At 45.2% G+C, this 24,437-nt stretch overlaps 1 protein-coding gene across 2 annotated transcripts in view; it reads right to left on the bottom strand.

Moving 5' to 3' along the window:
* tns3 (tensin 3) overlaps positions 1-24,437 on the bottom strand; it is a 51,271-nt gene that overhangs the window by 15,006 nt on the left and 11,828 nt on the right. For both annotated transcript variants that reach the window (XM_079488505.1, XM_079488504.1), the window contains exons 4-14: positions 23,834-23,884; positions 20,940-21,062; positions 20,660-20,724; positions 19,455-19,538; positions 18,551-18,663; positions 16,927-16,987; positions 16,625-16,700; positions 16,170-16,299; positions 15,840-15,905; positions 12,953-13,054; positions 5,659-6,900 (exon numbers count right to left, since the gene is read on the bottom strand). In XM_079488505.1, coding sequence (XP_079344631.1) covers positions 5,659-6,900; positions 12,953-13,054; positions 15,840-15,905; positions 16,170-16,299; positions 16,625-16,700; positions 16,927-16,987; positions 18,551-18,663; positions 19,455-19,538; positions 20,660-20,724; positions 20,940-21,062; positions 23,834-23,884 — 2,113 coding nt within the window. The remainder of the gene's footprint in view (positions 1-5,658; positions 6,901-12,952; positions 13,055-15,839; positions 15,906-16,169; positions 16,300-16,624; positions 16,701-16,926; positions 16,988-18,550; positions 18,664-19,454; positions 19,539-20,659; positions 20,725-20,939; positions 21,063-23,833; positions 23,885-24,437) is intronic.

Below are 24,437 nucleotides of genomic sequence, written 5' to 3'. Positions count from 1 at the left end.
GGCTGATTGGGGGGGGGGGGGGTCCGTGTTGTGACAGTGTAGAACGCTGCCACTCGGCACCAGGGTGTTAATTTGAGCCCTCCCAGAGAGACCCTGCCCTCTCAGGCTTGAGGAATGCTAATGGATCCGGAGGTGTTAATGCGCGGGATCATTAGCCACACATTGTCTGCATGGCTGGACGGATGGCAAAACCTGCCCGTGCACCACAGACTACTTTTACTTTATATGTTTTATGTTTTATTCATCATCACCACCAGTTTGTGGAACGTGTAAAATGTGTCTGTGTTAAGAGTCAGAGTGGCTCGGCATGCACGCAGCAGACTGAAGTGAGTGTGTGTGTGTGTGTGTGTGCGTGCGTGCGTGCGTGAGGCCCAGCGTGTGTCTTTTGTGTGTATGCGGGTGGGAGGTGTGAGCAGGACATCCAGGGACTTGTTGAGTTCATTGAGGAGGCATGACTCTGAATGGCCCCTGTCATTATAAGATGAGAGACAGCGGAACACTCCTAATGACTCTAACTACTTACCTCTGTCACATCTCATCTATATAAACTGTGTAACTAACTATTGGCTCTTTTCAACTGGAAGAACAAAGTGAACCTGCCAATGCTGTGATGCGTGTTTCATGGGTTGTGGATTTAGTTCCCGCAGACTACATTGCTCAGGACATACATGCTTGCACTAACCCCGAGTTCTGGGAATCTAAAAGTCACAACTTTCATAATATGGCTCTTTTCAAGCTCTTTCAAAAGTGACGTAAGGTTAAGAGTTAGGAGAAATCTTAAGTCACTTTTCCTGAAATCAGACTCTCCAGGACAGGACGTGTGACGCTGTCTCTATTAAATAATGTGTTTCACCTGTAGTAGTTTCTCATAACATTTGAAATGAGAAATAGGCCATACAGTTGCTCGGTGGTCATTCATTTCACATTTATAACAGCTAGTTAAAAAGGACTTCCATACTCTGTGGAGATGCAGTGATGCAACCAGGCTACTGACCATTATCTCGGACCATTCAGTAGACTGCACTCTGCAGTGTTTTCACGTCACCTAACCTTTTGTTATTGCCTCAGTTCACTCGGAACTTTGACGGAAATCATACAAAAAAAAGGTACGAGGTACCGAATGAAGTTCACCCGGTACCATACCATGTCCATGTAGTGGAAAAGCACCATACACATAGCCCACAGCAACATATTACAGAGTCAATCCAAATAATAGCTCACAATTCCCAATAAACTCAAATCAAATCCTGAGTCAAAGTGCAAACATCAGTTTCAACTATCATGCTATATGCATGTTCAAGGAGGGAGTCAAATCATATTACAGAAGGCCAATATAGGCCGAAAAAGTAATAGCAAAATAAGAATATATATATTTTTTTAAAGCATTGCATTGAAAATGTCACTGTCTGAATCCCTCTGGAGGGCCACAGCTTGTGAACCCCTTTTGGCACCTCTGGGGGGGTCACAATCTTCACTATCTGCTATTTCTCTCAGATCTCTTGACACAACATAAATCCTTGCCCTTACAATCATCCCTTTCTTCACTTGCCAAAGTGCACTAAGGGCCCTTTAAAAGAGTTCAAACAAATATACAACAGTCAGACACTAATTTGAAGCATACTGGTTGACAAGCAGAACTGGATGAGAAAAATATGACACAATAATGAGTCAGGAATCCAAGTCGTATGTTTGGCAACACATCACCGAGGTACAGTGAACTATGCAACACATCACCGAGGTACAGTGAACTATGCACAACACATCACCGAGGTACAGTGAACTATGCAACACATCACCGAGGTACAGTGAACTATGCAACACATCACCGAGGTACAGTGAAGTATGCAACACATCACCGAGGTACAGTGAACTATGCAACACATCACCGAGGTACAGTGAATTATGCAACACATCACCGAGGTACAGTGAACTATGCAACAAGGCAACACATCACCGAGGTACAGTGAACTATGCAACAAAGCAACACATCACCGAGGTACAGTGAACTATGCACATCACCGAGGTACAGTGAAGTATGCAACACATCACCGAGGTACAGTGAAGTATGCAACACATCACCGAGGTACAGTGAACTATGCAACACATCACCGAGGTACAGTGAACTATGCAACACATCACCGAGGTACAGTGAACTATGCAACACATCACCGAGGTACAGTGAACTATGCAACACATCACCGAGGTACAGTGAACTATGCAACAAGGCAACACATCACCGAGGTACAGTGAACTATGCAACAAGGCAACACATCACCGAGGTACAGTGAACTATGCAACAAAGCAACACATCACCGAGGTACAGTGAACTATGCAACAAGGCAACACATCACCGAGGTACAGTGAACTATGCAACAAGGCAACACATCACCGAGGTACAGTGAACTATGCAACACATCACCGAGGTACAGTGAACTATGCAACAAGGCAACACATCACCGAGGTACAGTGAACTATGCAACACATCACCGAGGTACAGTGAACTATGCAACAAAGCAACACATCACCGAGGTACAGTGAACTATGCAACAAAGCAACACAAAACCAAGTAGGCTCGGTTACTGTATGGAGTTACAATGCTGTAGGAGCCAAACATTCACCGCAAAGCAACGGCAGGTGCCAAGATAGACAAACATCTGTTTAATGCTGATGTAGCAGCATCCATAAATTCAAAAAACTGTCGCCCATCTTATAAATCACTTGTCCTGTACACCCGAATTGCGGCATATGACACAATCAGGCAGAATGAGTCGGGGGACACAATTCTCGACACGGTAACATTCAACTTTACCAAACTTACTGCTAAAAATCCCACCCGTGTGAACTGAGTGGTGCAACTCCCCCCCCCTTACACCCCCCCCTCCCCCCTCTCTCTCTCTCTCGCTCTCATTAGCAGGCAACAGTACAGCACTATTTCTCTCTCTCTGTTTCTGGCACGACAGCGCCCCTACTGGTACTCATGAGTCACACATGAGTCACACACAAACATAGGTTAACACGAGTCACATAGGTGTCACACGGACACGGACATTGCTGTTCCTTGGAGTGGTTGCACCACTCAAAAACAAACGAGCTATCCCCCACATTAGAGGCCCGTCGCGGCCTCCAGCGCTTGTTTCTTCTTGGAATGGCTCTTTCTGTGTCGTTGATATGCACAGACAGGTACGCCTTTGGAACCGGACGGAAAATGCTTTGCCTCGGGGCACGCTTGTTCCTCTGTTGGAAATTCCTCAACCCTCCCTGTATTCTTCCTTCATCGTTCCCCCCTCCCCCCCAGGCAAGCTCAGGTACATGAATTGAAGTGTGTGATTCTTCACACACCCATCAGATAGATCCCTCTCGCTCTCTGCTCTGCTCTACCTTACCGAGCTCCAGGTAAAAAACTAAATGGAGGAACAGTCGAGTGCCACCATGCCAACTATTTGAGTCTACATTACCCAATGAAGTCTGTAAAGCCTGAGCCAAGCTTGTTGTAAATCCTAAAAAAAAGACCATAATAATGGATGTCTGTAGTATCAAGATGGCCATCAAGATTAGCTTAGGTGTAAACAATGACATGGATAACGTTGCCTTTATAGTGTAACCACTGAAATAAGATTGTGAAACCTCTTAAGCCTCCACAACAGCAACTTCTGGGAAAGCTAGCTTATTGCTAGAAGGAGACCAACCGTTAAAGAAAGGCAACAAACATTCCTTGAATTCCTTAGCACAGCTTTTCAAAACCATGGCTAGTGCTCTTGTATTAGTTTAACTCGGATACAAGTGGATATAACTTGGTAGGCTACTGATAACGTGTCATATGCCTGTTATGGTGGTGTCATTTCATCCATCAGCACGACAAATCAACAAACCACAATGAGACAATCAGAACTCACAACATTGGTGACAACTTGTTGCACTTCCCCAATAAGAGCTCAATACTTCATCAGAGGGCAACAATGTGTTCTGCCTGGTGATGTCCTTACAGGTGAAGATTTACTTACCCTGGATAGAAAGAACAGCCTTTAAGCATCAGTGAAATATTATTTGATGGTCTTGGAAAACTACAATATTCCGGAGGATGCCAAATGTATGTCAAATGCAGAAGAAAGAAAAAGATGAAAAGGGCAGGGAGGAGGAGGGAGCATAACATGAAGTCAAAACGCCCCGATGAAATAAATGAAAAACTGTTTTTCAGTTAGCATGTCGATGGGAAGCGTACCAAAAGATGTACCGGTTCCATAATGCAATACCACAGACATAACAAAAACATTCAGCGCATCAGCAGTATCACTGTGTTCTTCTAAACCACATGAACCCTATAATCCCTATTCTGGACATGTCATAACAGGTGAACATTCAGCGAGAAGTGCCAAATATTCGGTGAAAATGAGAATATCTACAAGCCAGCAACGCGAGTGAGCTTGTAAATCCGCTATTTTCAGGGAAGGGACCAAGTAATTTATATGTAGAGTTTATCCAAAAGCGGATATTAGGGGTTCGAGGACACTTGGACAGCCAACTCCAGGTCAGGGGGGGGGGGGGGGGGGGGATCGAACTGGAAACCTTTTGGTTTCCCAAGCAGCCGCTCTACCTCCTGAGCCGAAGCTGTTGCAGCCCCTTTAAAGGTATATTCAGTGATTTTACTTAATTCAAATATCACTTATTTTTTCTTTTTTTCTGGATAATCCTCCCTACTATAGAGTGTGCTGACCATGTTCCTCCCTGTCCCCAGTGAGCTCCTGGGGTCAAAAAACCCTAGTTTCAGTTTTGGTGGCGGGTGTCAAAGCCTTCATCCAATCAGGATGAGAGGGGCCTTCCTCCAATCATGATCGACTGGGGGCGGGCCTTGGTGCACATGCTGTTGGCCTGTTGCACTTCCCCCCACTGTAGTGCGTGCATGTGCACATTTTGTTACCGGGGTGGACTGGGTGGTTTTCCAAATCACCCAAATCACTGAATGCTCCTTTAAGTATAGACCCCTGGGGGACCCGGGTCAAACGTACGTGGTTAAATTAAATACCACATAACACGAAAACAAAAAGAATCCCCACATCAGCAGTACTGTCCTGTGTTCTTCCTAAATGCATCAAGCAATAAGAGAGCAGTGTTCAGAAAGGCAGATGACATCTGCTGCTCTCGCTTCCCCTTCATGTTCTGCACTTATCCCCCCGAATCGGATAGCTGGAGACAGACAAGCCTCAACGGCGCTCTTTTCCCTCAGAATTATGCTGAAAACATCTGAAAAACCTGGCAGCAACCCTGCTATTTCAGCCCAACTAAACACTCGCCAGGTGGGAGAGAGGAAGCCGGAGCCAAGGCGTGCTTTTGGTGAAGTTAACTCTGAACTTGTTTAGAGGAAAGAGAAGAGTTCATGCTGTGAGTCACCAGAGGTAAAAACAGAAGACCGGATCCTAGTTTGAAATGTAATACTACAAAAATGTGTTATTATTGTTAGTAAACAATGATGATATTTTCTTTTTTTACAACGTTTAGTAGCCAAAGGCACAAATCACAGTCATCAGACCTTACCACCAAGCTATGACACCACACCAATTCCATTGAAACCACACACATCTTATCATCACACTACACTTCCCATACAGGACGACACACCACCACCACCACCACCACACCCAGATGTCTATCTGTCTATCTTACCTGGCTGCTGTGTGTTTTGCAGGGCGGCGGTACTGTTATCGTTCAGTCTGTGATTGACGCCGTTGGAGCATTTGGTGGCCGAACCGTTCACGTGCGACCCGCCGTTCCTCTTGACGGAGCCGGTGCGGCTCGGAACCGGCACGAAGGTGGGATCCAGGTCCATGATCAGCTGGTTGAGCTGGTCGATGGAGTTGTCGATGTCCACCGTCAGAGATTTGAACTCCTCGTCCCGCTTGTTGTTGTTGTTGCTGTTGGTCGCCAGCTGCTCGTCGAGAGGCGGCACTTTCCGCTGGGCCTCCGGGGTCTCCTGGGGTGCGGGGCGCTGTGGCTCCGCGGGGAGGCCCGGCTTGGGCGGGCTGCTCGCTTGCTTGCCCCCTCGGTACCGTTCTGTGTCGTCGCCCTCCTCGGGCATATTGTAGGCGAACTGTTGAGCGGCCACCATCTGCTGTTGGCGGACCCAGGTGTGCGTGGAGTAGCTGCCCTGTCTGTACACCTGCTGCTTCGGCAATGAAGTGCTGCTGGGGGCAGAGGAGGCCACGGAGTTGCTCCGGGGGCCGAGGCAGCCCCTCCTAGCCTCGGTGTAGGCCCTCTCGTAGTCCTCCATGGTGGCCGGCGGGGCGGGGTGGTGGGGGAGGTGGTGCTGATTTGGGGGTTGCTGCTGTTGCTGCTCCTCCACGCCAGGACTCCCGAAACCGTCCGACAGCAGGGAGTTCTGGCTGCTCTTGTGGCAGGACGACGACAACGTCCCCAGGCTGTCCACGCTGTGCAGGTCATGACCCGTCATGACCTCGTCGTCCAGTATGTCTGTCTCCCTCTCCCTGGGACGGGGGTCCCCGTTGACGTGCACCTGGGCGGGCACTAACCTCCGAACGCCGCCCGGCCCGGTGCCGCCGCCGCCTTGATCCTCCATCTCCTCCAGGGAGGCGTCCTCGAGGCCGAAGCCACTCAGGAGGCGCTTGAGCTGGGCCTTCTCCTGGCGGCTGGGCCCCTGGCTGGGCCTGGTGATGGTGTTGGTGTTGGTGGTGGCGGTGACGGGCGCCGCCGGTCTGTCTGCCCACAGAGAAGTGCTGGAGAGGCCCGAGTCGCTGCTGGCGGAGAGCGCGTGGTCGCTGTGGTCGGGACTAGAGGTGGTGGAGGTGGTGCGCGCCCCTCGACCCAGCGTGGACACGCCTCCGTTAGGGCTCCTCTTGTTGGCAGTGGTGGGGACTTTGTCCTGGGTGGTGAGACCATGAGAATGTGGCACTGCAATGACAAGAGATGCAGCGCTTCATACAGTCAGCCGGTATGTATGGACACACATACATACAGTACACACACACACACACACACACACACACACACCTTTTCACAAACATACACGAACAAAACACTGACTGCACAATTTACTACAATCTACGTTTCAAACACACAGGTATGTTAAGCCACAAACAGGACGGCAACACAGTCATTTATAGACAAGTCACTCGGAAATTAATACACAGAAACGTATAGACAATAAAACACGGACGCACGCACGCACGCACGCACACACACACACACTTCAACTGCTGACAGACTAACAACATAATGACAGACATTTCAGATTAGATATGAAGTAACAGAGATAACATTATCTACCTCGTTACTAATTACGGTAAAATGAGGAGGAAAGTATGTCAGCGATGCCACCACTGATACAGTGTGATCTCTAAATGTTACCTACAAAAGCATGGTCATTCTTTGCGATGGTGATGATGATACACACACACAAAAAGCTGAAACCAAAGCACAGAACCTTCCCAACACAGCAGAATGTAACCCTGAGAGTGTGAGAATGGATAATATTTCATTTCAAACTGGGCGTCTTGCCCTGAGCCCCTCTCGCTCCATCTTTCCCACCTGGCAAGGTGCTGGTTGCTTGTTGTGCAGCAGACAAATGGTGCTTGTCATGTTCAGGTTACATAAGTCAGAAAGAGAGCCATGCGTACGCCATTCTGAGAGTCAGAGGGCCATTGATCTTCAGCGTTTGACCTCTGCATTCCTCACCCTGCTGCCATTATGCCACCCTGTGCTCCCTCCGTCGCCCCCTTGACCTCCAGCATATGTCTAAACAACGTCCTTAATCCCCCCCCCCCCCCCCCCCCCCCCGAGGCCAGATCATAAAACAAATAAATACGTTGTGCAGGTCGGTGAGGTTCAGCGCACCGTGCAATCAATCACTGCACAGGGACTCTATAAAGATTGGGTAAAAAACTATAGATCTACTTACACGAAATAGAGGCACTGAACAGGGGCACTCTTTGCTGCTTGCACTCAAAGTGCAAGCAAAGGGCTTTGCCAATTGATTTATACAATGGTTGGGTGTTGCGCACCGCAAGATAGCAGATATACAAAGCTCACAATGTGCAATACTGCAATGCACTGTGAGCTTGTAGATCTGCTACCAAGTGCAACCAAGTATAACTCAGGCTTGAGTTAAGAAATGCTGTTGCTTTCACTGTCACTCTCCCTGTGCCTGGACAACAGAGAGCTGGAACACGACCCCAGTGATTCCACCACGCTAAGTACTTGCCTTTCAGTCAAACCATGACTGGAGGATCCGAATACCAGACACGCATGATAAAAAAGAAAACCTCCCTCCTCCTCCTATGGCAGCCGATATGGTTCCCCCCTGCTCTCTCACTCTCACACCAGCAGCACGCTGTTAGCTGGGGAAACACACATCCGGCCCGTGTACAGCTCTGGCTCGCGGGGGCCCCGCCAAGTGTGACCCACGAAGGACAGATCCCCCAGGAGTATTCCAACAAATCCCTCTTACAACATTCCTCCTGGCAAGGTGCTAACACTTCTTGAGACAGATGTCTCCTCTTCTCTACAGCCTTCTTTTCCTCTCTCTCTCTCTGTCTGTCTCTCTCTCTCCAATCCTCTCTCAACCTCCCGCCTCTATCAGTTTCTCCCCTCCCCCTCACTTGTTTCCCCCTCCCGGCCCCCCTGACTGTCTCCTTGTAGAAAGAAATTGCAGCCAGCCATTATAGCCCTTACCTTCGTCTTCCCTGCCAGCAGGTAAGTCCACAGGACAAGTAGTCTTCAGAAAAACAAGAGATGAGGAGTCACATAAGGAGGTGAAGTGCCATGTGGCTTTTAGCCAGCCCCAGTCAGGGTCAAGTCAATCTGAACTAGTTTGCATGAATTGACCCTGCTTACTCTCTCTCCCAGCACTAAGAAGGTGAGAATGTTTGCACTCCTCACAAGGCTGGGTGTACTGTGGGGAAGGGGGGCTCGAGTTCTCCAAATATGGGCAGAGGAATGTAAACAAGTGGGGTGTGGCTTAGGGCTGGGGGGCGGGCCCCAAAGCAGCCTGTAACCTGACCTCTTGCAGTGTATCAGGGGGACTACCCTGTCAGGGGATGGAAAGAGGGAAACAAGAGGGAATGAAAGGCCAAGAGAGGATCAGAGGATGAAAACAACATTCCTCTACTCCAGACTCTTTCACACTGTAAAGACACTTTTTAATTAGAGCGATTCTGCCTTCTACTTGTAGCTCTGGGCCATTTTTATGAAACGCGGTCGACCAGGTTGTTTTCCTCTCTCTCTCGTGGGTATCATGAAATTACATGCCTGCCAACCTCGTGCACAACTCCAGCATGGAAACAGATGTGCAGTGCACTAACATCAATGACGGGGTTCCAACAATTGTTTCAGCAGTTTTTGTTGCCCAGAGGATGGTTAAAAGTCTAATTTATACTTTGTTTGTTGTACGGTTGCTTTAGCTGAAAATCGGTTATTTTCCGTGAACAGCGGCCATACAACAAAGTATAAAAAACAAAACTGGGCTCATCCAGCACAGTTAAATTCAATTGTCTTAACCAATGGCCAAATAAATCACCCACACAAAACACACAATTTAAATATAGCCTTCATCAAACAACCTTTCACAGTTTTCGGATTAGTGAATGCCCCCAAATCTCCTCCCAATACCGCAGCATGGAGGACGGACGGCACAATCCAAACAGTTTTTCTTGTATGCCAGAACTGTGAGTCACAAGCTTAATGATCATCCATGCTTTCCTCAGCCCATGGCTTCTGTGTGTGCTTCCGCTGTACAGCAGACGGCCCCCCTGGGGAACATTCCTCATTAATCCAACTGGCCTGCGATGCACGGGTCCGCTATGAGTCACTAGGAAGCCCAGTGAAATGCACCGTCCAGGCAGAAAGCCGTTTCAATCCGCCAGCCAATGAGCATAAATGAATAGAGCCTAGAGAGGGGTCACTTCATTGAGACGTGACATGGCCATGCTTCACCGACGCCCCGTTATGTGGTCTTTTTCACATGGAAAGCCTTTAACCACTTCAAACCCTATGTACTGTACTTGGTTGGCTGGGGTCCCCCAGGGCTCTACAATAATACAATTACAATTTAGGCATTTAGCAGACACTCTTAATGCAGAGCGACTTACAGTAATCAAGAACAAAAAAACGTAATAATACATACGTAATACATCAAATACATAAAAAATGTCATCATGGCCTGGGCTGTGGCTCAGCGGTCCAGGCAGTCCAGTCTGGCAGCGTACCGCGGGTTCTACTCCCGATCCCGACGGTCTTTACTGCGTGTCACCCCCCCATCTCTCTCTCCATTTTCTGTCAGCCTACTATTCCTCTATAAAAAAATGTAAAAAAAAAGGCGAAAGCCATAAAAACAAACAAAAGATCATCACGTCACTTCACGTGGAATATCTATATAATGAAACTATGCGTATACACTATATGTCTACATAGAATGCTATCTAAGTTACATAAGTTGAGCCTATGCATACCCCGGCAAGGTCGTCGAGGCTAGGGCAAGTGCTACAGCAAGTGCTACGGGCTGAGTCTGAAGAGGTGGGTTTTCAGACTACGGCTGGTACTAGGTTCCCTATGCACCCGATCTTATTGTGAGCTTGTAGATCGTCTATTTTCACTGAATATTCGCCCCAGTTTCAGATTGCGAGATTTCAAATGGTTGACAAAATGGTCCCTTTACCTTTTAGCCACAATCAATAGGTCTAAAGTCAAGATTAGGAATCAACCCGAAATTCCAACACGGGGATATAGTCACACACGCTGGTGACTGACTGATGCTGCTGAAGTAAATGAAGTTGTCCTTTCACAGCCTTTAGCACTGCAGTGGCAAGTTGTGTTTAGACTTCCGCCCCTTTGAGGCGACCACTGAGTGACAGCTCTACAGAGGGACACTGGGGCTGAACAGGGGACTGGTAAGTAGATGTAGAATTCCAGCAGAGCTCCCAGTCTTCCCCTCTGAAATCTAGTGTTTACACGAGAAAACAACACTGTAAATATTCCACATAAATGCACGAGACAATTCAGTGGACTTCCGGTCAGTGGACTTCAGTCGCACGGTTACTCCGAGCAAAGCGCACAATTGCTCGATCATGGAAAAACACTCAAAAGACCACGCAGTGAGCCAATGGCTCAGGAAAAAGAGCAGTTGTTGTGTTATGGAAAGGATAAGCTATATTTTGAAGAAAGAAAGTGAAATGTGTGATGGGGTCTGGGGGCCTTTTACCCAACTCGTAATAAACATTGTGTTAAATATGCTCCGTAATGATAATGGAAATAACTCATAAACTGTAGTGATTTCATGCACTGGACAGTTATTTTCACTCTCATTTCTTTAGTTTATTTTTATTGACTTCTGTTAAGTGTCTGGTCATTTTCTGTTGTTTTTTCGCTTCTGGGTAAAATATGTCCAAAGTTTGAGTATATATATATGTCTGTTGTCAAGTTTGTGTAAAAAGGAAAACCAATAAACATATTGTTTAAAAATGCGCGAGAACAAATAAATAAGAGTTGTTCTTTTATCAACAATGCCGTTGGTTTGGGTTCCTTTGATGGATTCATTCTTAATCTCAGTTGTTTTCACTTTCTTTCAGCATTGTGCCTATAAATGTGCAATAAACTCTATAATACCGTCTCGGGCAATTAAAAATGAAAAAGGCAAAGCGGCTCATTTTCATGATGCGTTTTGTGAACCGGAGTCGTAAAAGCGCTCGGCGAACACTGGGAATGGGTGGATCTGTGTTTTAATGTCACCACCACGTAGCGCTATTCTGGGAGGTTGTTGTGAATTCCGCGGCTGAGCGGAGAGATTTGGGAGTGCAGCGACCGCAACTAGGATGGGACGCCCTGACAGACAGGGTGACTGACTGTGTGTGTAAAGACAGTGTGTGAATGTGTGCCATGTCTGCTGCTGGTGTGTTCATGTCTATGTGCAGGCTTTAGTGAGAGAGTGGTGTGTGCGTGTGTGTGTGTGTGTGTGTGTGTGTGTGTGTTCGTGTGTTGGTTAATGCAAGGCCATTCATTACATACAACAACAAAACAAAATATCTGGGGGACTCTCTCTCCCTCTCCCTCTCCCACACATACACACATAGACTAACTCTTCCCCTTTCTTTCTCTCTTTATCCCTCTCTCTCTCTCTCTGACTATCTTTCACCATGCACCAGCACTGTCGTTTAATCCAACATAGAAGAAAGTTGGAAATGGCTGTCCTTGCCACAACGATCCTGCGGGAGGAGCTTCTCCTGTCACTTGACAAATCATCATACTATCCTCGCTGAGAGTACAAGTCTCCATTACGAGAAATGAACAGTCTCCTTGAACTAAAAATACAACATAATGAAGTAGGCCAAAGCATGTGCTTGCTACCGTCGTCATGCTATGGATGCACGGAGGCCAAGTTGACCAAAGTAGGTGACAAAACAAAACCACAGTCCTTTAAACTGCTTTCAACCCGGTGGCCGGATTTTCAAAGGGCCAATCATGCATCATGAAGCACTGTGAGCTTGCAGATCGGCTATTTGAGGACACCATCATACAGCAAAGCATAAAACAGGGCATAAAATAGGGCTTAAGTGGTTAATGATTCTACTGTATAAGCTACACACAGAGAGAGAGAGAGAGAGAGAGAGAGAGAGAGAGAGAGAGAGAGAGAGAGAGAGAGAGAGAGACGGTGTGTGTGTGTGTGTGTGTGTGTGTGTGTGTGTGTTTTAGAGTGTGCAAAAGAGAGACGACATAGAGACGGAAGGAGATACAGAGTGACACAAACAGAGACAGACCAAACAACTCCAGGGTCTGTCTATGGCTATATGCCCATGCCTTCCTCTCTGTGTCACACTTTCTAACCCATGAGTAGCACATGAGAGCAACATGGCCGCCGCACGAGCAGGGCCAATGAGGCACACCGTGTTATAGATACATTGTGAGTAATGCGGTGAACAACACAGCATTATATATATATATAGCCTGGCTGTACCTTCCCCGTCACAGATGTTCTGATAGGAATCCCATCGGGTCAGAGGATCAGCGGTGTTATAGTCCACTATCACGTGGGCTCCGTTCTGCCACCTCTCTGCACCTGCAACAAACCCAAACCGCACACGCGTTAGATCGGCAGTTCCAAACTGTGACACACCAATGGGCAAGTCAAAATCTCAAGGCACACCTGTAATCATAGAGCCAATCTGCAAGCTCACGACACGTTGCTTTCTGACACGCCGCATGCTTGTAGATCGTCTATTTTCACTGAACATTTGTAGGGAGAAAAGGATTTTACCAGCTGCTGTGTAACACAGCTGGTCAATGTTCTCTTGCCGGTGCATTCACGCCCCCTTTCTGTAGTAGAGACCTATGGTCCTGATTGGCTGCCTCGTCTCTAGGCAACCACACACTTCTCTAGTTTTTTTGTTGTTGTTCACCTATAACCACAGACACAGGTTGAACATGGAAAAATGCTATATTTTTGGGTATAGACTTTGCCTATCTATTAACTGGTTCCGCACCGGCCCCGAGAAAACGAGATTAATTCACCTTTGCAATGGAGATTTGTTGTATTCCCCATAATCCAGGGGAAAAAAATAAAATAAGTACGGTCCGTGACGTTTACTTAAAATACTCGCGTGCACGTGCAGTCTTTATGTGCATTATGGATCATAATATGCTCAAAATGCGATATTCGGGGCTTGATTAGAGCTTAATTTGACTTAGATGTGACAAAAACAATTATTCTCCGATCGGTTCACCCCCCCCACCTGACCTGTAGAATAGCTAGTGGATGTTTACCATTGTTTGAACCGGAACTGATTGTCGGACATTTTAGGAGTTTTTTCAAAAACGTCTGGCACTGGCGCACTAGCGGCCACTACAGCACTGGCGGTGATGGAGTTATTAAGTATTGATATAGTAAATAAAAATATATATACTTTTTGTATCATTCCTATACAATATTCAAATATTAAGATGCGTGTTCAACAGGTTGCTATTAGAACGTCATTTATTTGACATTTAAGTCATTGCACAGCCACGCCATGTGTGCCGTGGAGCTGACGAGAAGTATCCACTTTCACTATGTTCCCATGTTGATGTGCTTGTTTTGGCTAGTGTTGTGTGTGTGGGAGGGACCGTCTGGGGTTGTTGTCCCCTTTGGCTAAAAGGACATGATGATCTTTATTAATGTTTCACCTCTATGAACAAAACAGCTTCATGAAAACAATGTTGGCGTGGCCAGGAATGTTTATGGGAAAACAAAATCCTTGGCTTTTATGCATAAATCATCAAGTTTCACACATTCTCTTATGACATTCACTTTTGTTCCTTGTAGAGGCAAGACCTCGGTACATCGTGTAGTTCAGGGGTTCTCAACCCGTGGGTCGCGACCCCTCGGGGGGTCGCCAAAATATTTTGGGGGGTCCCCAAAATATTTTCAAAAAAAAAGAAAAAAAAAAAAGATTATTTTTAAAATTTTATTTTCACGATTTTTCAAAAATAGCAGACCTACAAGCTCGTAGCGCGCCACTCGGTGGCGCGCTATGAGCTTGTAGATCTGCTATTTTTCAATAGCATGCTTAAAACACCAAAAGGGGTTCCCGCCCAAAATGGTTTAAGGTTATTGTAGCAGTCAATTTATATTGGGGGTCGGGAGGGGGCGGGGCGGGGGTCCCGAGACATTGCCAAAGCATTTCCGGGGGTCCCCGGCCAAAAACGTTGAGAACCCCTGGTGTAGTTGATGATATGTGCATGTAAAATGAGTCTGGGAATCTCTCTCACCAACATTGTTATTATGAAGCACTTTATAGGTTAACTATTTTGGCAACGCAAGGCAAGCAGCAGGCCTGTCTTTAAATGGACATTAATCTTTATAATCTTTACCAATAAGAACAAAACTACCTCACGAAGTACGCAACTTGATGTATTTACCCTCTGTGGAGATGACAATCGCACCACAAAGAGCCTTGATTTGATTTATTGGCTAATTACTTTAGAATGAGTATCGGGATATTTTGGTTGGAATTATGCGCACTGCTCTGGGGACAATGTTGTGTCAGATTCATATTTATAACTGTGAGTTAAAGGAAAGTAACATTTTAGGTAAGCCACACATAATGTACAAGCTCATAATGCATCGCGGTGCGACATGTTGTGAGCTTGTAGATCAGCTAAAGACATTTGGCATAGAGGGAAAAGGGGAGGGGACCAAGTATAGACCCTTGGGGGATGCCTGTCAACGTGGTAATAATGGGTTTAAAAGGTTAACTATGCCAACTTTGTAAGTTGGTCTGGAATAGACTCAAGCATCTGATAAAAGGCCTAAATAGTAAAGTACACACACACACACACACACACACACACACACACACACACACACACACACACACACACACACACACACACACACACACACACACACACACACACACACACACACACACACACACACACACACACACACACACACACACACACACACACACACACACACACACACACACACACACACACACACACACACACACACACACACACACACACACACACACACACACACACACACACAGTCTCCCTCCTGTGGGGCTCAGAGGCAGCACATGCTGTGCTGCTTTACCTCTTCTGTCAGCACACACTTCACACTACACTTCCCGTCTGCAGCATTCCACATCCTCCTCACAGCAGGGGGTCAGGGTGGGGGTTGGGGATGGTGTGAGTGTGTGTGTGTGTGTGTGTGTGTGTGTGTGTGTGGGGGGGGGTAAGAGAAGAGAGCAGAGATACGAAGGAATAATGCTGGCCGCGCATCTGGTTTTCACTTTATCCGTCCAATGGTCACTTTTTTGAGAAAGAGAGGGGGAACCATTTAAAAAGGAAAATACCTGGGATTTTCTCCGGGCCCTCTGAGAAGACCAGCTCCACTTTCCCATAGTCCGGAAATCTGCGATCTGGGAATGTCAACACACAGGAATGCCATGAGTGAGATATTAAAGATGTACGTGGTTTTCTGCACACTGAGATTCCCTCCCCACTGCATCGTTATACATTACACATCAAGGGGTGGGGGGGTCTCAAAGTGCCAAAACCTATAATGAGGTCCAGACTGTGAGAGCCTTCGCTATGCAAGCGCGGGGCAGACAACGCGCTGCAGTAAAAGGCTGCAGCGCGTTGAGACCTGTTGTTTCCCGGGGTTTCTTCCCGGGGGTCTATACCTTTGTTCGCGGTCTCCATGTCCTCCTTCTCAAACATGAGGTTGTAGCCCTGCACTGCTCCCGTGTGGAACTGCAGCCGGAAAACCACCTCGCGCTCCGACGTCACGTCACTCTTGTGGTAGCATTTCACCTATGGAATATATTCATAATAATTGACTATCGGGGGCCTGGGCCATGGCTCAGTGGTCCAGGCACCTTGGCTGGTAATCCAGTCTGGCAGTGTGCCACGGGTTCGACTCCCGATCCCGACGGCCTTTACTGCATGTCTTCCCCCCCATCTCTCTCCCCATTTCCTGTCAGCCTACTGTCTGTCCCTCCATAAAATATATTAAAAAAAATAATAAAGGTGAAAGCCACAAAAAAAACATTAAAATTGACTACCGGGGCGTTGCTTGGAGATGTTGGATGTATTAATTCTTATGGGGTTGGTCACAATGAATAGAATGTTTTCCTACCATGATGTCCCCTTTGAGCAGCTGTGCAGGTTCCAGGCTGATGCAGACCCTGTCTCTGTGGCCTGGACCAATATGACTGCAACAGAACAGGAAACCAAACCAGGGGGTTATCTCTGCACTGCAGTGATCACTCGCCGTGGCGAGATAACACAGTCATCACTCACACAGAACAGCCAATTGCTGTCAAAGTTGTGTCAAAGCTGATGTATGTCACTTGTCACACTGTGTGTGTGTGTGTGTGTGTGTGTGCGCGTGTGTGTGTGTGTGTGTGTGTGTTTTTCTTCTTCTTTTTGAATACTTACTAAACTCCTGATGAATACACTGGCTGCATTCCCTGGTAGACTTTGAGGTATGGGCGACATACTGTTGGATTGAAAGAGAGTTATAATAATCCTCATGTTACTTTAGTTAGGATACGATATGGTACAATATGATATGATATAATATTCTTTATTGTCCAGCGCTTAGTGTTGCTGCATTTAACACAATCCCCACCAGGATGAATGTATTTATTTATCGCGCATTGCCAAGGTCTTTCCCCTTTCAACCCTTATTTTGAAGAGCCAAATATCCGTAACCGGATGTTACGATGACGTAATGGTGTGTGTGGTGTCTTGACCGGTTGTTGTTGTTCTCTCGCTGGGTGCAGAAAAAACCCGCCCGCGAGTATCACAGCGCCGGCTGTCGGCCGTTGAAAAAACTTGTTTTCACCAGAAACGACATTCATTGCGCCGATTTGAAAGCAGCACATAGGGCGCACGTGGATGGGTACGCATCTTAAGATGGCGCCGTCCAGTGTCCCACTTTACACTGGGATGCTAACGGGAGACCGCTATCGACTCGATCCGATCAAAACATGGATTAAAGAATATAAAGACACGGTTTTGGCGGACGGCCAGACTAAAGCTTATGATCTACGGTTCTGGCGGGCTTCTTAACAGCTATGTGATGTGACACAGTCAACCACATACTAGTATTATGGACATATTCAAGTGTACAAAATACTGTGTTAAAAAACACCTTTAAAACAACACACTGGTATTGCACAGCTTTAAAACAACATTGCGCAACTTTAAAAACAAGTAAACAACATATTGCAAAACCCGTCCAGCCAAACAAATTCCCTTCGGGGAGCATGGCCTCTATGCCTCATACTGCTTATGGTTTAAGCCCAGGTATTAAGTTGTGTTTTGGTCGATTGAGTCTTTGTTACATCATTCTACAATGTTTACATGGACTGAAGAAGTGCATGAAACTCTTTACCATCAGAGACCTATCAATCTGTCATCTCAGCCCTTTGTGGACGTGACACTACAGAAGATACTAGGAGTATAGTGAAACACGAGCCAACATTATCATGTTATGTTGCGGAATTTCTCAAGGGACTTTTTGTCCTCATCCGGCCTCTCATGTACACAAGATGTCTCTGTGTGTGTGTGTGTGTGTGTGTAGCTTCTCACATGATACTGTTCACAGACAGGTGATTAGCTTCTGTTGTGAGAAAGCCCTTTGCTGCCTCAGTTGAAATGAGCAAAAGAGACCGTTTATATGGAAACATGGGTGTGGATTCGCTTGGGTTTATTGAGACCACAAGGCAGTTCTTCTCTGGAGTTTTGTTTATGCAAGAGTCTGTATAGTATGTGTGTAACTATGATGTGTGTGTGTGTGTTGTTTATATGTACATGTGTGTGTATGAGAGAGAGAGAGAGAGAGAGAGAGGAGAGAGAGAGAGAGAGAGAGAGAGCAAGAGAGGTATCTTCAAAAGCCTCGCGATCATGCAATGCAGATAAGCCTATATTTCTTTTATTGCTAGCTACTCATGTGGTTTTGTCTAGATGTCTACACACACGCGCGGTGCCAGTAATTGCATTTTCATTGGTGCCGTCGCAGCGCCGTATACACTCGTAAACAACATATGAGTTTAACCTCCAGTGACGTCGAAGTTCGGGATCCCATGGAGAATGATGCAATGGAGGAACAGCGGTGAGGCGTTGATCTTCATCGATCCACTCAGGAGACTGTTGAGAATCCACACGTATCTGAGAGACAAGAACATGGACAAGTTTCACTCGACATGCTGGGCTGCTGATGCCAGCACTGACGACGTTTAACAGAAAGAATGCTCCTTTCCCTGATTCCCCGTACTGTGAAAGTTTGACCACTTTCAACCTCTATTCTGCTTATCAAACTGTATAGGTATGGACACGGTTTCAAAGTTTTCACGTATGAACAATGCGTCACAACGCTGTGGTTATTGTTCGGTTAATTTTCCCGCATGACAGCATCGTGTGACAAAGTATAAAAACGGGGCTTAACCTAAAAAAATAGACCTGTGAGGGTCTAACTAACTCTCGTGAGAGTTAGTTAGGTACTTTCAAGAGTTAAATGAACAGTGTGTTGCTATGCATTAGCTCCCAAATGACTGCAGTCACAAGAAATGTGAAGCAACAGCTTGACCCTCTGGCCCACAGTCATTGTACATAAAGAGCCCTCACTCAGTGTGAGTCATGGTGATTCACAGTGATGCAAGGGGATAGGATTACCATGGGATCCCATTCCCATCACTATTACCAACAATGGCTGGTCTACTAGAGGCCTTTTCAGTGGAAAAATAGGCAAACGACTCCAATACACGCAATGACCGTGGAATTGGTTCAGGTGGAGTTTGGGACAAGTACGGGTGGCCAGGGAACTACTACGGTATCGAGGACAGATTAGCAGAACTCTTGTCATTCGGTAATAGTAGCGTGGGACTTTATTTTGCTGCGCCGTGGTACTTTTCCCCTGTGGCGCTAACGTGAAAAGGGCGTGCTCGTGTTTAGGGTCTTACCGTTTCTGAGACGGCGTCATCAGGGCCGACACCTTGTCATCGTAGTACTTCCTCATGGCGAAGCGATCCAACGCCTGATCAGCACTTTGAGAGATCCAGGGAGAAACACATTAAGCACCACGTGGCAATTATGACTCAACGGGGAGATTACGAGGCGCTCGGCTCCTCTGTAATTGAACGGCGTATACCCCTAACATATATTAGGGCAAACTCAGACACATGCAGGACACGCACACACGCGCCGCACACACGCGTGCGGCGGGAAGCAACGGGAGGGAAAGTAAGCGGAGAGACAAGGGATTCCAGCAGAGAGGAAGACAATGCCAACCTTAAGTAAACACAGAGGGGGGAGAGGAGGACGGAGTGTGTACACAGCGCTGCTATTCCGACAATACTAAAACCAACAGCCGCTGCAGCCTTTTCAACAGAGGTCTCCCTCCTCTCTCTCTTCTCTCTTCCATTCTCTCTCTTTATCATCCAGTCCAGTGTAAATCAGTCTCTTTGTTTCGTCTATCTCTTCCTCTATACCTCCTTATCTACTCCATCTTTTTGTCTCGCCTTACCTGCCGCGACCCTGAACCCTGTGTTTAACCTTCCTCGGTCGGGACACAAACCCTGAACCCTGAACCCTGTGTTTAACCTTCCTCGGTTCGGGACACAAACCACAGGGCTAAATGTGCAAAATGGGTAGCCTTGGCCAATGTGTGTCTATCACATGTGTGACGTGTGTTCCCATCATAATGGGCCCACAGTGGGCCTACAGTATGTGTGCACACACAGGCACATAAGACCACGGCAGAGAGAAAAACTACAAAAAGTAGGTACTTTCAAATTAAATAACATTGCGCCCATAAGCTATTATTGTAAACAAAATGGATCTAGGCTGATTCATGTAATTCTGTAAGGGGTGATTCACGAGTTCAATTGTGTGGTTTTCCTTTGATTTTTGGATGGAACGGCTTTTCTTTGACTCACTTTCTGACTCACTGTGACCCTGAATTAAAAGTGACAAATGGTTCAGTAGTGGTTGAGTAATGAGATAGCTGGCGGTCGGACGCGATGTGTCCTCTCAAAAATGCTGCGGATCTCTGTTGATACGCTTGGCTGCAAACACTTGAGCAGGACCAACCGCTCATAAATCCTCATTCGATCTAAGAAGTCATTCTGACGAGGCCGAGAAGAATATGGGACATGGCGTCAATTACCTGGCAGAAACATCCGTGAAATGCACGAAGGATGAGATGACCACACCGATCCTACCTTTGCCACCCTAAAAAACGAGACGGGAGAGGAGAGGACTACAGTTGCCATATATACAAAATATAGTGGACATAAATAAAAAATATTTTACAAAATGGGTCTCTTAAAAATGTGTATAATTATCAATGCATGAGATGATATTCTCTTCAGTGGTTCATTTTAGGATACGGGTAATAGGCTCTGCTTTACACACAGAGCTTGGTGAAACCTGCAGAAGATGCTCACCCTGCAGTGTATGACTGCCACATGTAGAGGGTCAGCGTTGAGCCAGCTCTCCATGGCCTTACAGATAGTGCAGATCTTATCCAGCGGGGGAGCGTGTAGGTCAGGCCAGCCAGTGTCCAGGGTCTACAAACACAGCAAGAAAGCATAGCAAAAAACAAAAGACTAATTTACAATTTACAATTTACAATTTAGGCATTTAGCAGACGCTCTTAATCCAGAGCGACTTACATTAGGCAGGAACAAAAGTATGGGAATACATCACATATATAAAATGCATTTATCAAGAAACATGCGTAAGCTAAGAACGTAACTAGAACATATCTATATAATGACACTATACATATTAACTATACATATATACTATACTAAATCTACTGCAAACTGAGAAATCAAGTCACCAAAACAAATAGGAAAAATAAGAAGATGTACTTTAAGTCAAAATTAAATGAGTGTAAATATGACGGGAAAAAGCTGTGGAGTACTTTAAATGATGTAATGGGCCGGAAACCCAGTTCAACTCCATCATTTATTGATACTGGTGAATCATTTTTAACAAAGCCCAGTGAGATAGCTGATTATTTTAACAATTTTTTCATCAATAAGGTGGATAAATTGAGAAGTGAAATGTCATCCACAAGTAATGCATCAGCATATTCCAACATACAAGAACAAATTATGAAAGGTAAGAACTGTCATTTTGAATTAAAGAAAGTAAATATAGAAAAAGTGAAACAGCTACTATTAAGTATCAATAATGACAAACCAGCAGGTAAGGATAATTTGGATGGTAAACTTCTAAAAATGGTGGTCAATGATGTGGCTAGCCCTGTCTGCCACATATTCAATGCCAGTATAGCAAGTGGTGTATTTCCGGAGGGGTGGAAAGAAGCAAAAGTAACTCCTCTGCCAAAAAATACAAATGATAATTTCAGTGGAAAAAACAGTCGTCCAATCAGTCTGTTGCCGATCCTCAGCAAACTATTGGAAAGAATTATAACTGACCAAATACAAAGCTTTTTTACAGTGAATAAATTATTTTCAAACTTTCAGCATGCTTACCGCGAAGGACATTCAACTGGTACAGCACTAACACAGATAACGGATGACTGCTTAAGACATATAGATAATAAAAAGGTAGTGGGCGCAGTACTATTAGATTTTAGTGCAGCTTTCGACGTTATAGATCATACTATATTATTGAACAAACTGAAATGTTATCATTTTTCACATAATGCTATAGAATGGTTTAAAAGCTATTTGTCAAGCAGGAAACAGTATGTTTTTTACAATGGCAGTTTTTCACAAGTGGGACAGCTACAGTGTGGGGTACCACAGGGCAGTTGCTTAGGTCCTGTTTTATTTTCCATTTTTACCAATGACTTACCATTAGTTTTAGATCAGACAACAGCAGTAATGTATGCTGATGATACAACTCTATATATGCCAGCAAAATCAATTGATTATCTAACAGCCACTATGAACATAGAATTACAATCTGTCATAACATGGGTCAATAGTAATAAACTAGTTCTTAATTTAGCAAAAACAAAAAGTATTGTATTTGGATCAAAGTTTGCGATGAAAAATAAACCTCTGTTGAATCTATTAGTCAAAGGGATGCCAATCCAACAGGTAGAGGAGACAAAATTGCTAGGCATCATTTTAGATAGTAAATTAACATGGTCAAAGCAGGTTGATAAGACTGTTGCAGCAATGGGAAGAAGTCTGTCTGTTATTAAGAGATGTTCCAAATATATACCACAACAATGCATTCCCCAAATTGTGCAAACACTGGCACTCACTCATTTGGATTATTGTCCAATGGTATGGTCTAGTGCTGCAAAAAAGGACTTAGTGAAATTACAATTGGTCCAAAACAGAGCTGCACGTATTGCTCTGTGCTGTACAAAAAGAACAAACACCAACAGAATGCACGCCACTTTGGGATGGCCACTGATTGAGGACAGACTTCATATTTCCCTGCTGTCTTTTGTCAAAGGTATTATTACATCTAAAGTTCCGGCTGTCCTGTATTGCAGGCTGACGTTCAGTTCTGATGAACACACCTACAATACCAGACATTCAGCACAAGGTCTTTTTACGTTTCCCATCTCAAAAACGAATGCAATGCAACACACAGTAATATATAGAGCAATGAAAGAGCTGCATAGTCTTCCATCACAAATCAGACAGGCAACAAGTAAATCAGATTTTAAAAATAAGTTAAAGAAATATCTCATGTCACTTGCTTTTTGAGAATGGTCATTGAGCACTGTTTAAAATCTTTCATACTGTAACGGTAGGCAACTCAAACTGAAATTGTATATATATGCAATGTTATTAATCACTTGTTTTATATTTAGTTGTATTTTATTTTTTAACTGTTTTCTTACAGTCTTGTAAAATGTATTTCATATGACTGTATTGATTGTAATGTATTTTATGTGTGGACCCCAGGAAGAGTAGCTGCTACTAAGGTAGTAGCTAATGGGGATCCAAATAAACAAATAAACAAATAAACTATGCTATACATATGTAGGCTACTATGATGTGCTATGACTATATATAATGCAATTATTGTGCTGTCTACATGACATGCTATAAGTCTGTTTCAAATGCTATCTAAGTCTAAAAAGTGCTATCTAAGGGGGTAGGATAAGTGCTATGGGCCAATGCTAATGCTAATGACTCTCGTATGCATTTACGACAAGTCCTATGTCCATCAGACATGCACAGTCACCTGATACCGTAGCGTTATCTAGAATCGGTCAAATACTATTGACCATATTGACCACAGTAAGGGGATAGATGGGTGTGACGTAGGATATTTGGTTGAAATGTATTGATTTGTGGACTTTGTCCTGATTCACTCATCCAATCGGTTAATTTCTTACCTTGGGGTTCATTCTGGTGAGATCATGTCTTTTCTCTGACAGATTGATAATCTAAAGAAGAAAAACAACACAGTAACAGTTAGACATAAACATTCTGATCACTCCTGATTGATAATAAAAAAAACCTAGTACAATTGATTTAGTCGACTAAAATGTATTTTGTCGTAATGGCAGATTTCACACTTGGTTGAATGCTGAAAATAGGCGATCTACAAGCTCACAACGCGTTGCAGTTGCAACTTGCAACCCATGACCTGGACACCATCTCATGCCCTTCACCTACACAGCTAAACCCCCTGGTGACATCTGCTTCAAACCCCTCAACCAGACCAAAGAGTACATTGTCCAGGTCACGCGTTGTGAGCTTGTACATCTGCAATTATTTTTCAGAGAGCAGCACCCGAGTGCAACCAAATGCCTTGTCTTAGTACTTCTGGACCCCGTCTCCACTAGTCCCTCCCTAACATTTTAGTCTAGTTTTTGATTTTATTATCGAAATTGTCAATAATATTGACTATATTATAGTCCTAGCTAGTTTTAGTCATCACAGCTTTGTTTTCATTTAGTTTTCCGTTAAAAAAGGTAGTCGACATTTCTCGTCATA

Source organism: Electrona antarctica (genome assembly GCF_951216825.1).
Source record: "Electrona antarctica genome assembly, chromosome: 19".
Lineage (NCBI taxonomy): Eukaryota > Metazoa > Chordata > Actinopteri > Myctophiformes > Myctophidae > Electrona > Electrona antarctica.
The sequence above is the reverse complement of the archived record's forward strand: the minus strand, read 5'-3'. Positions and strand labels throughout refer to the sequence as shown.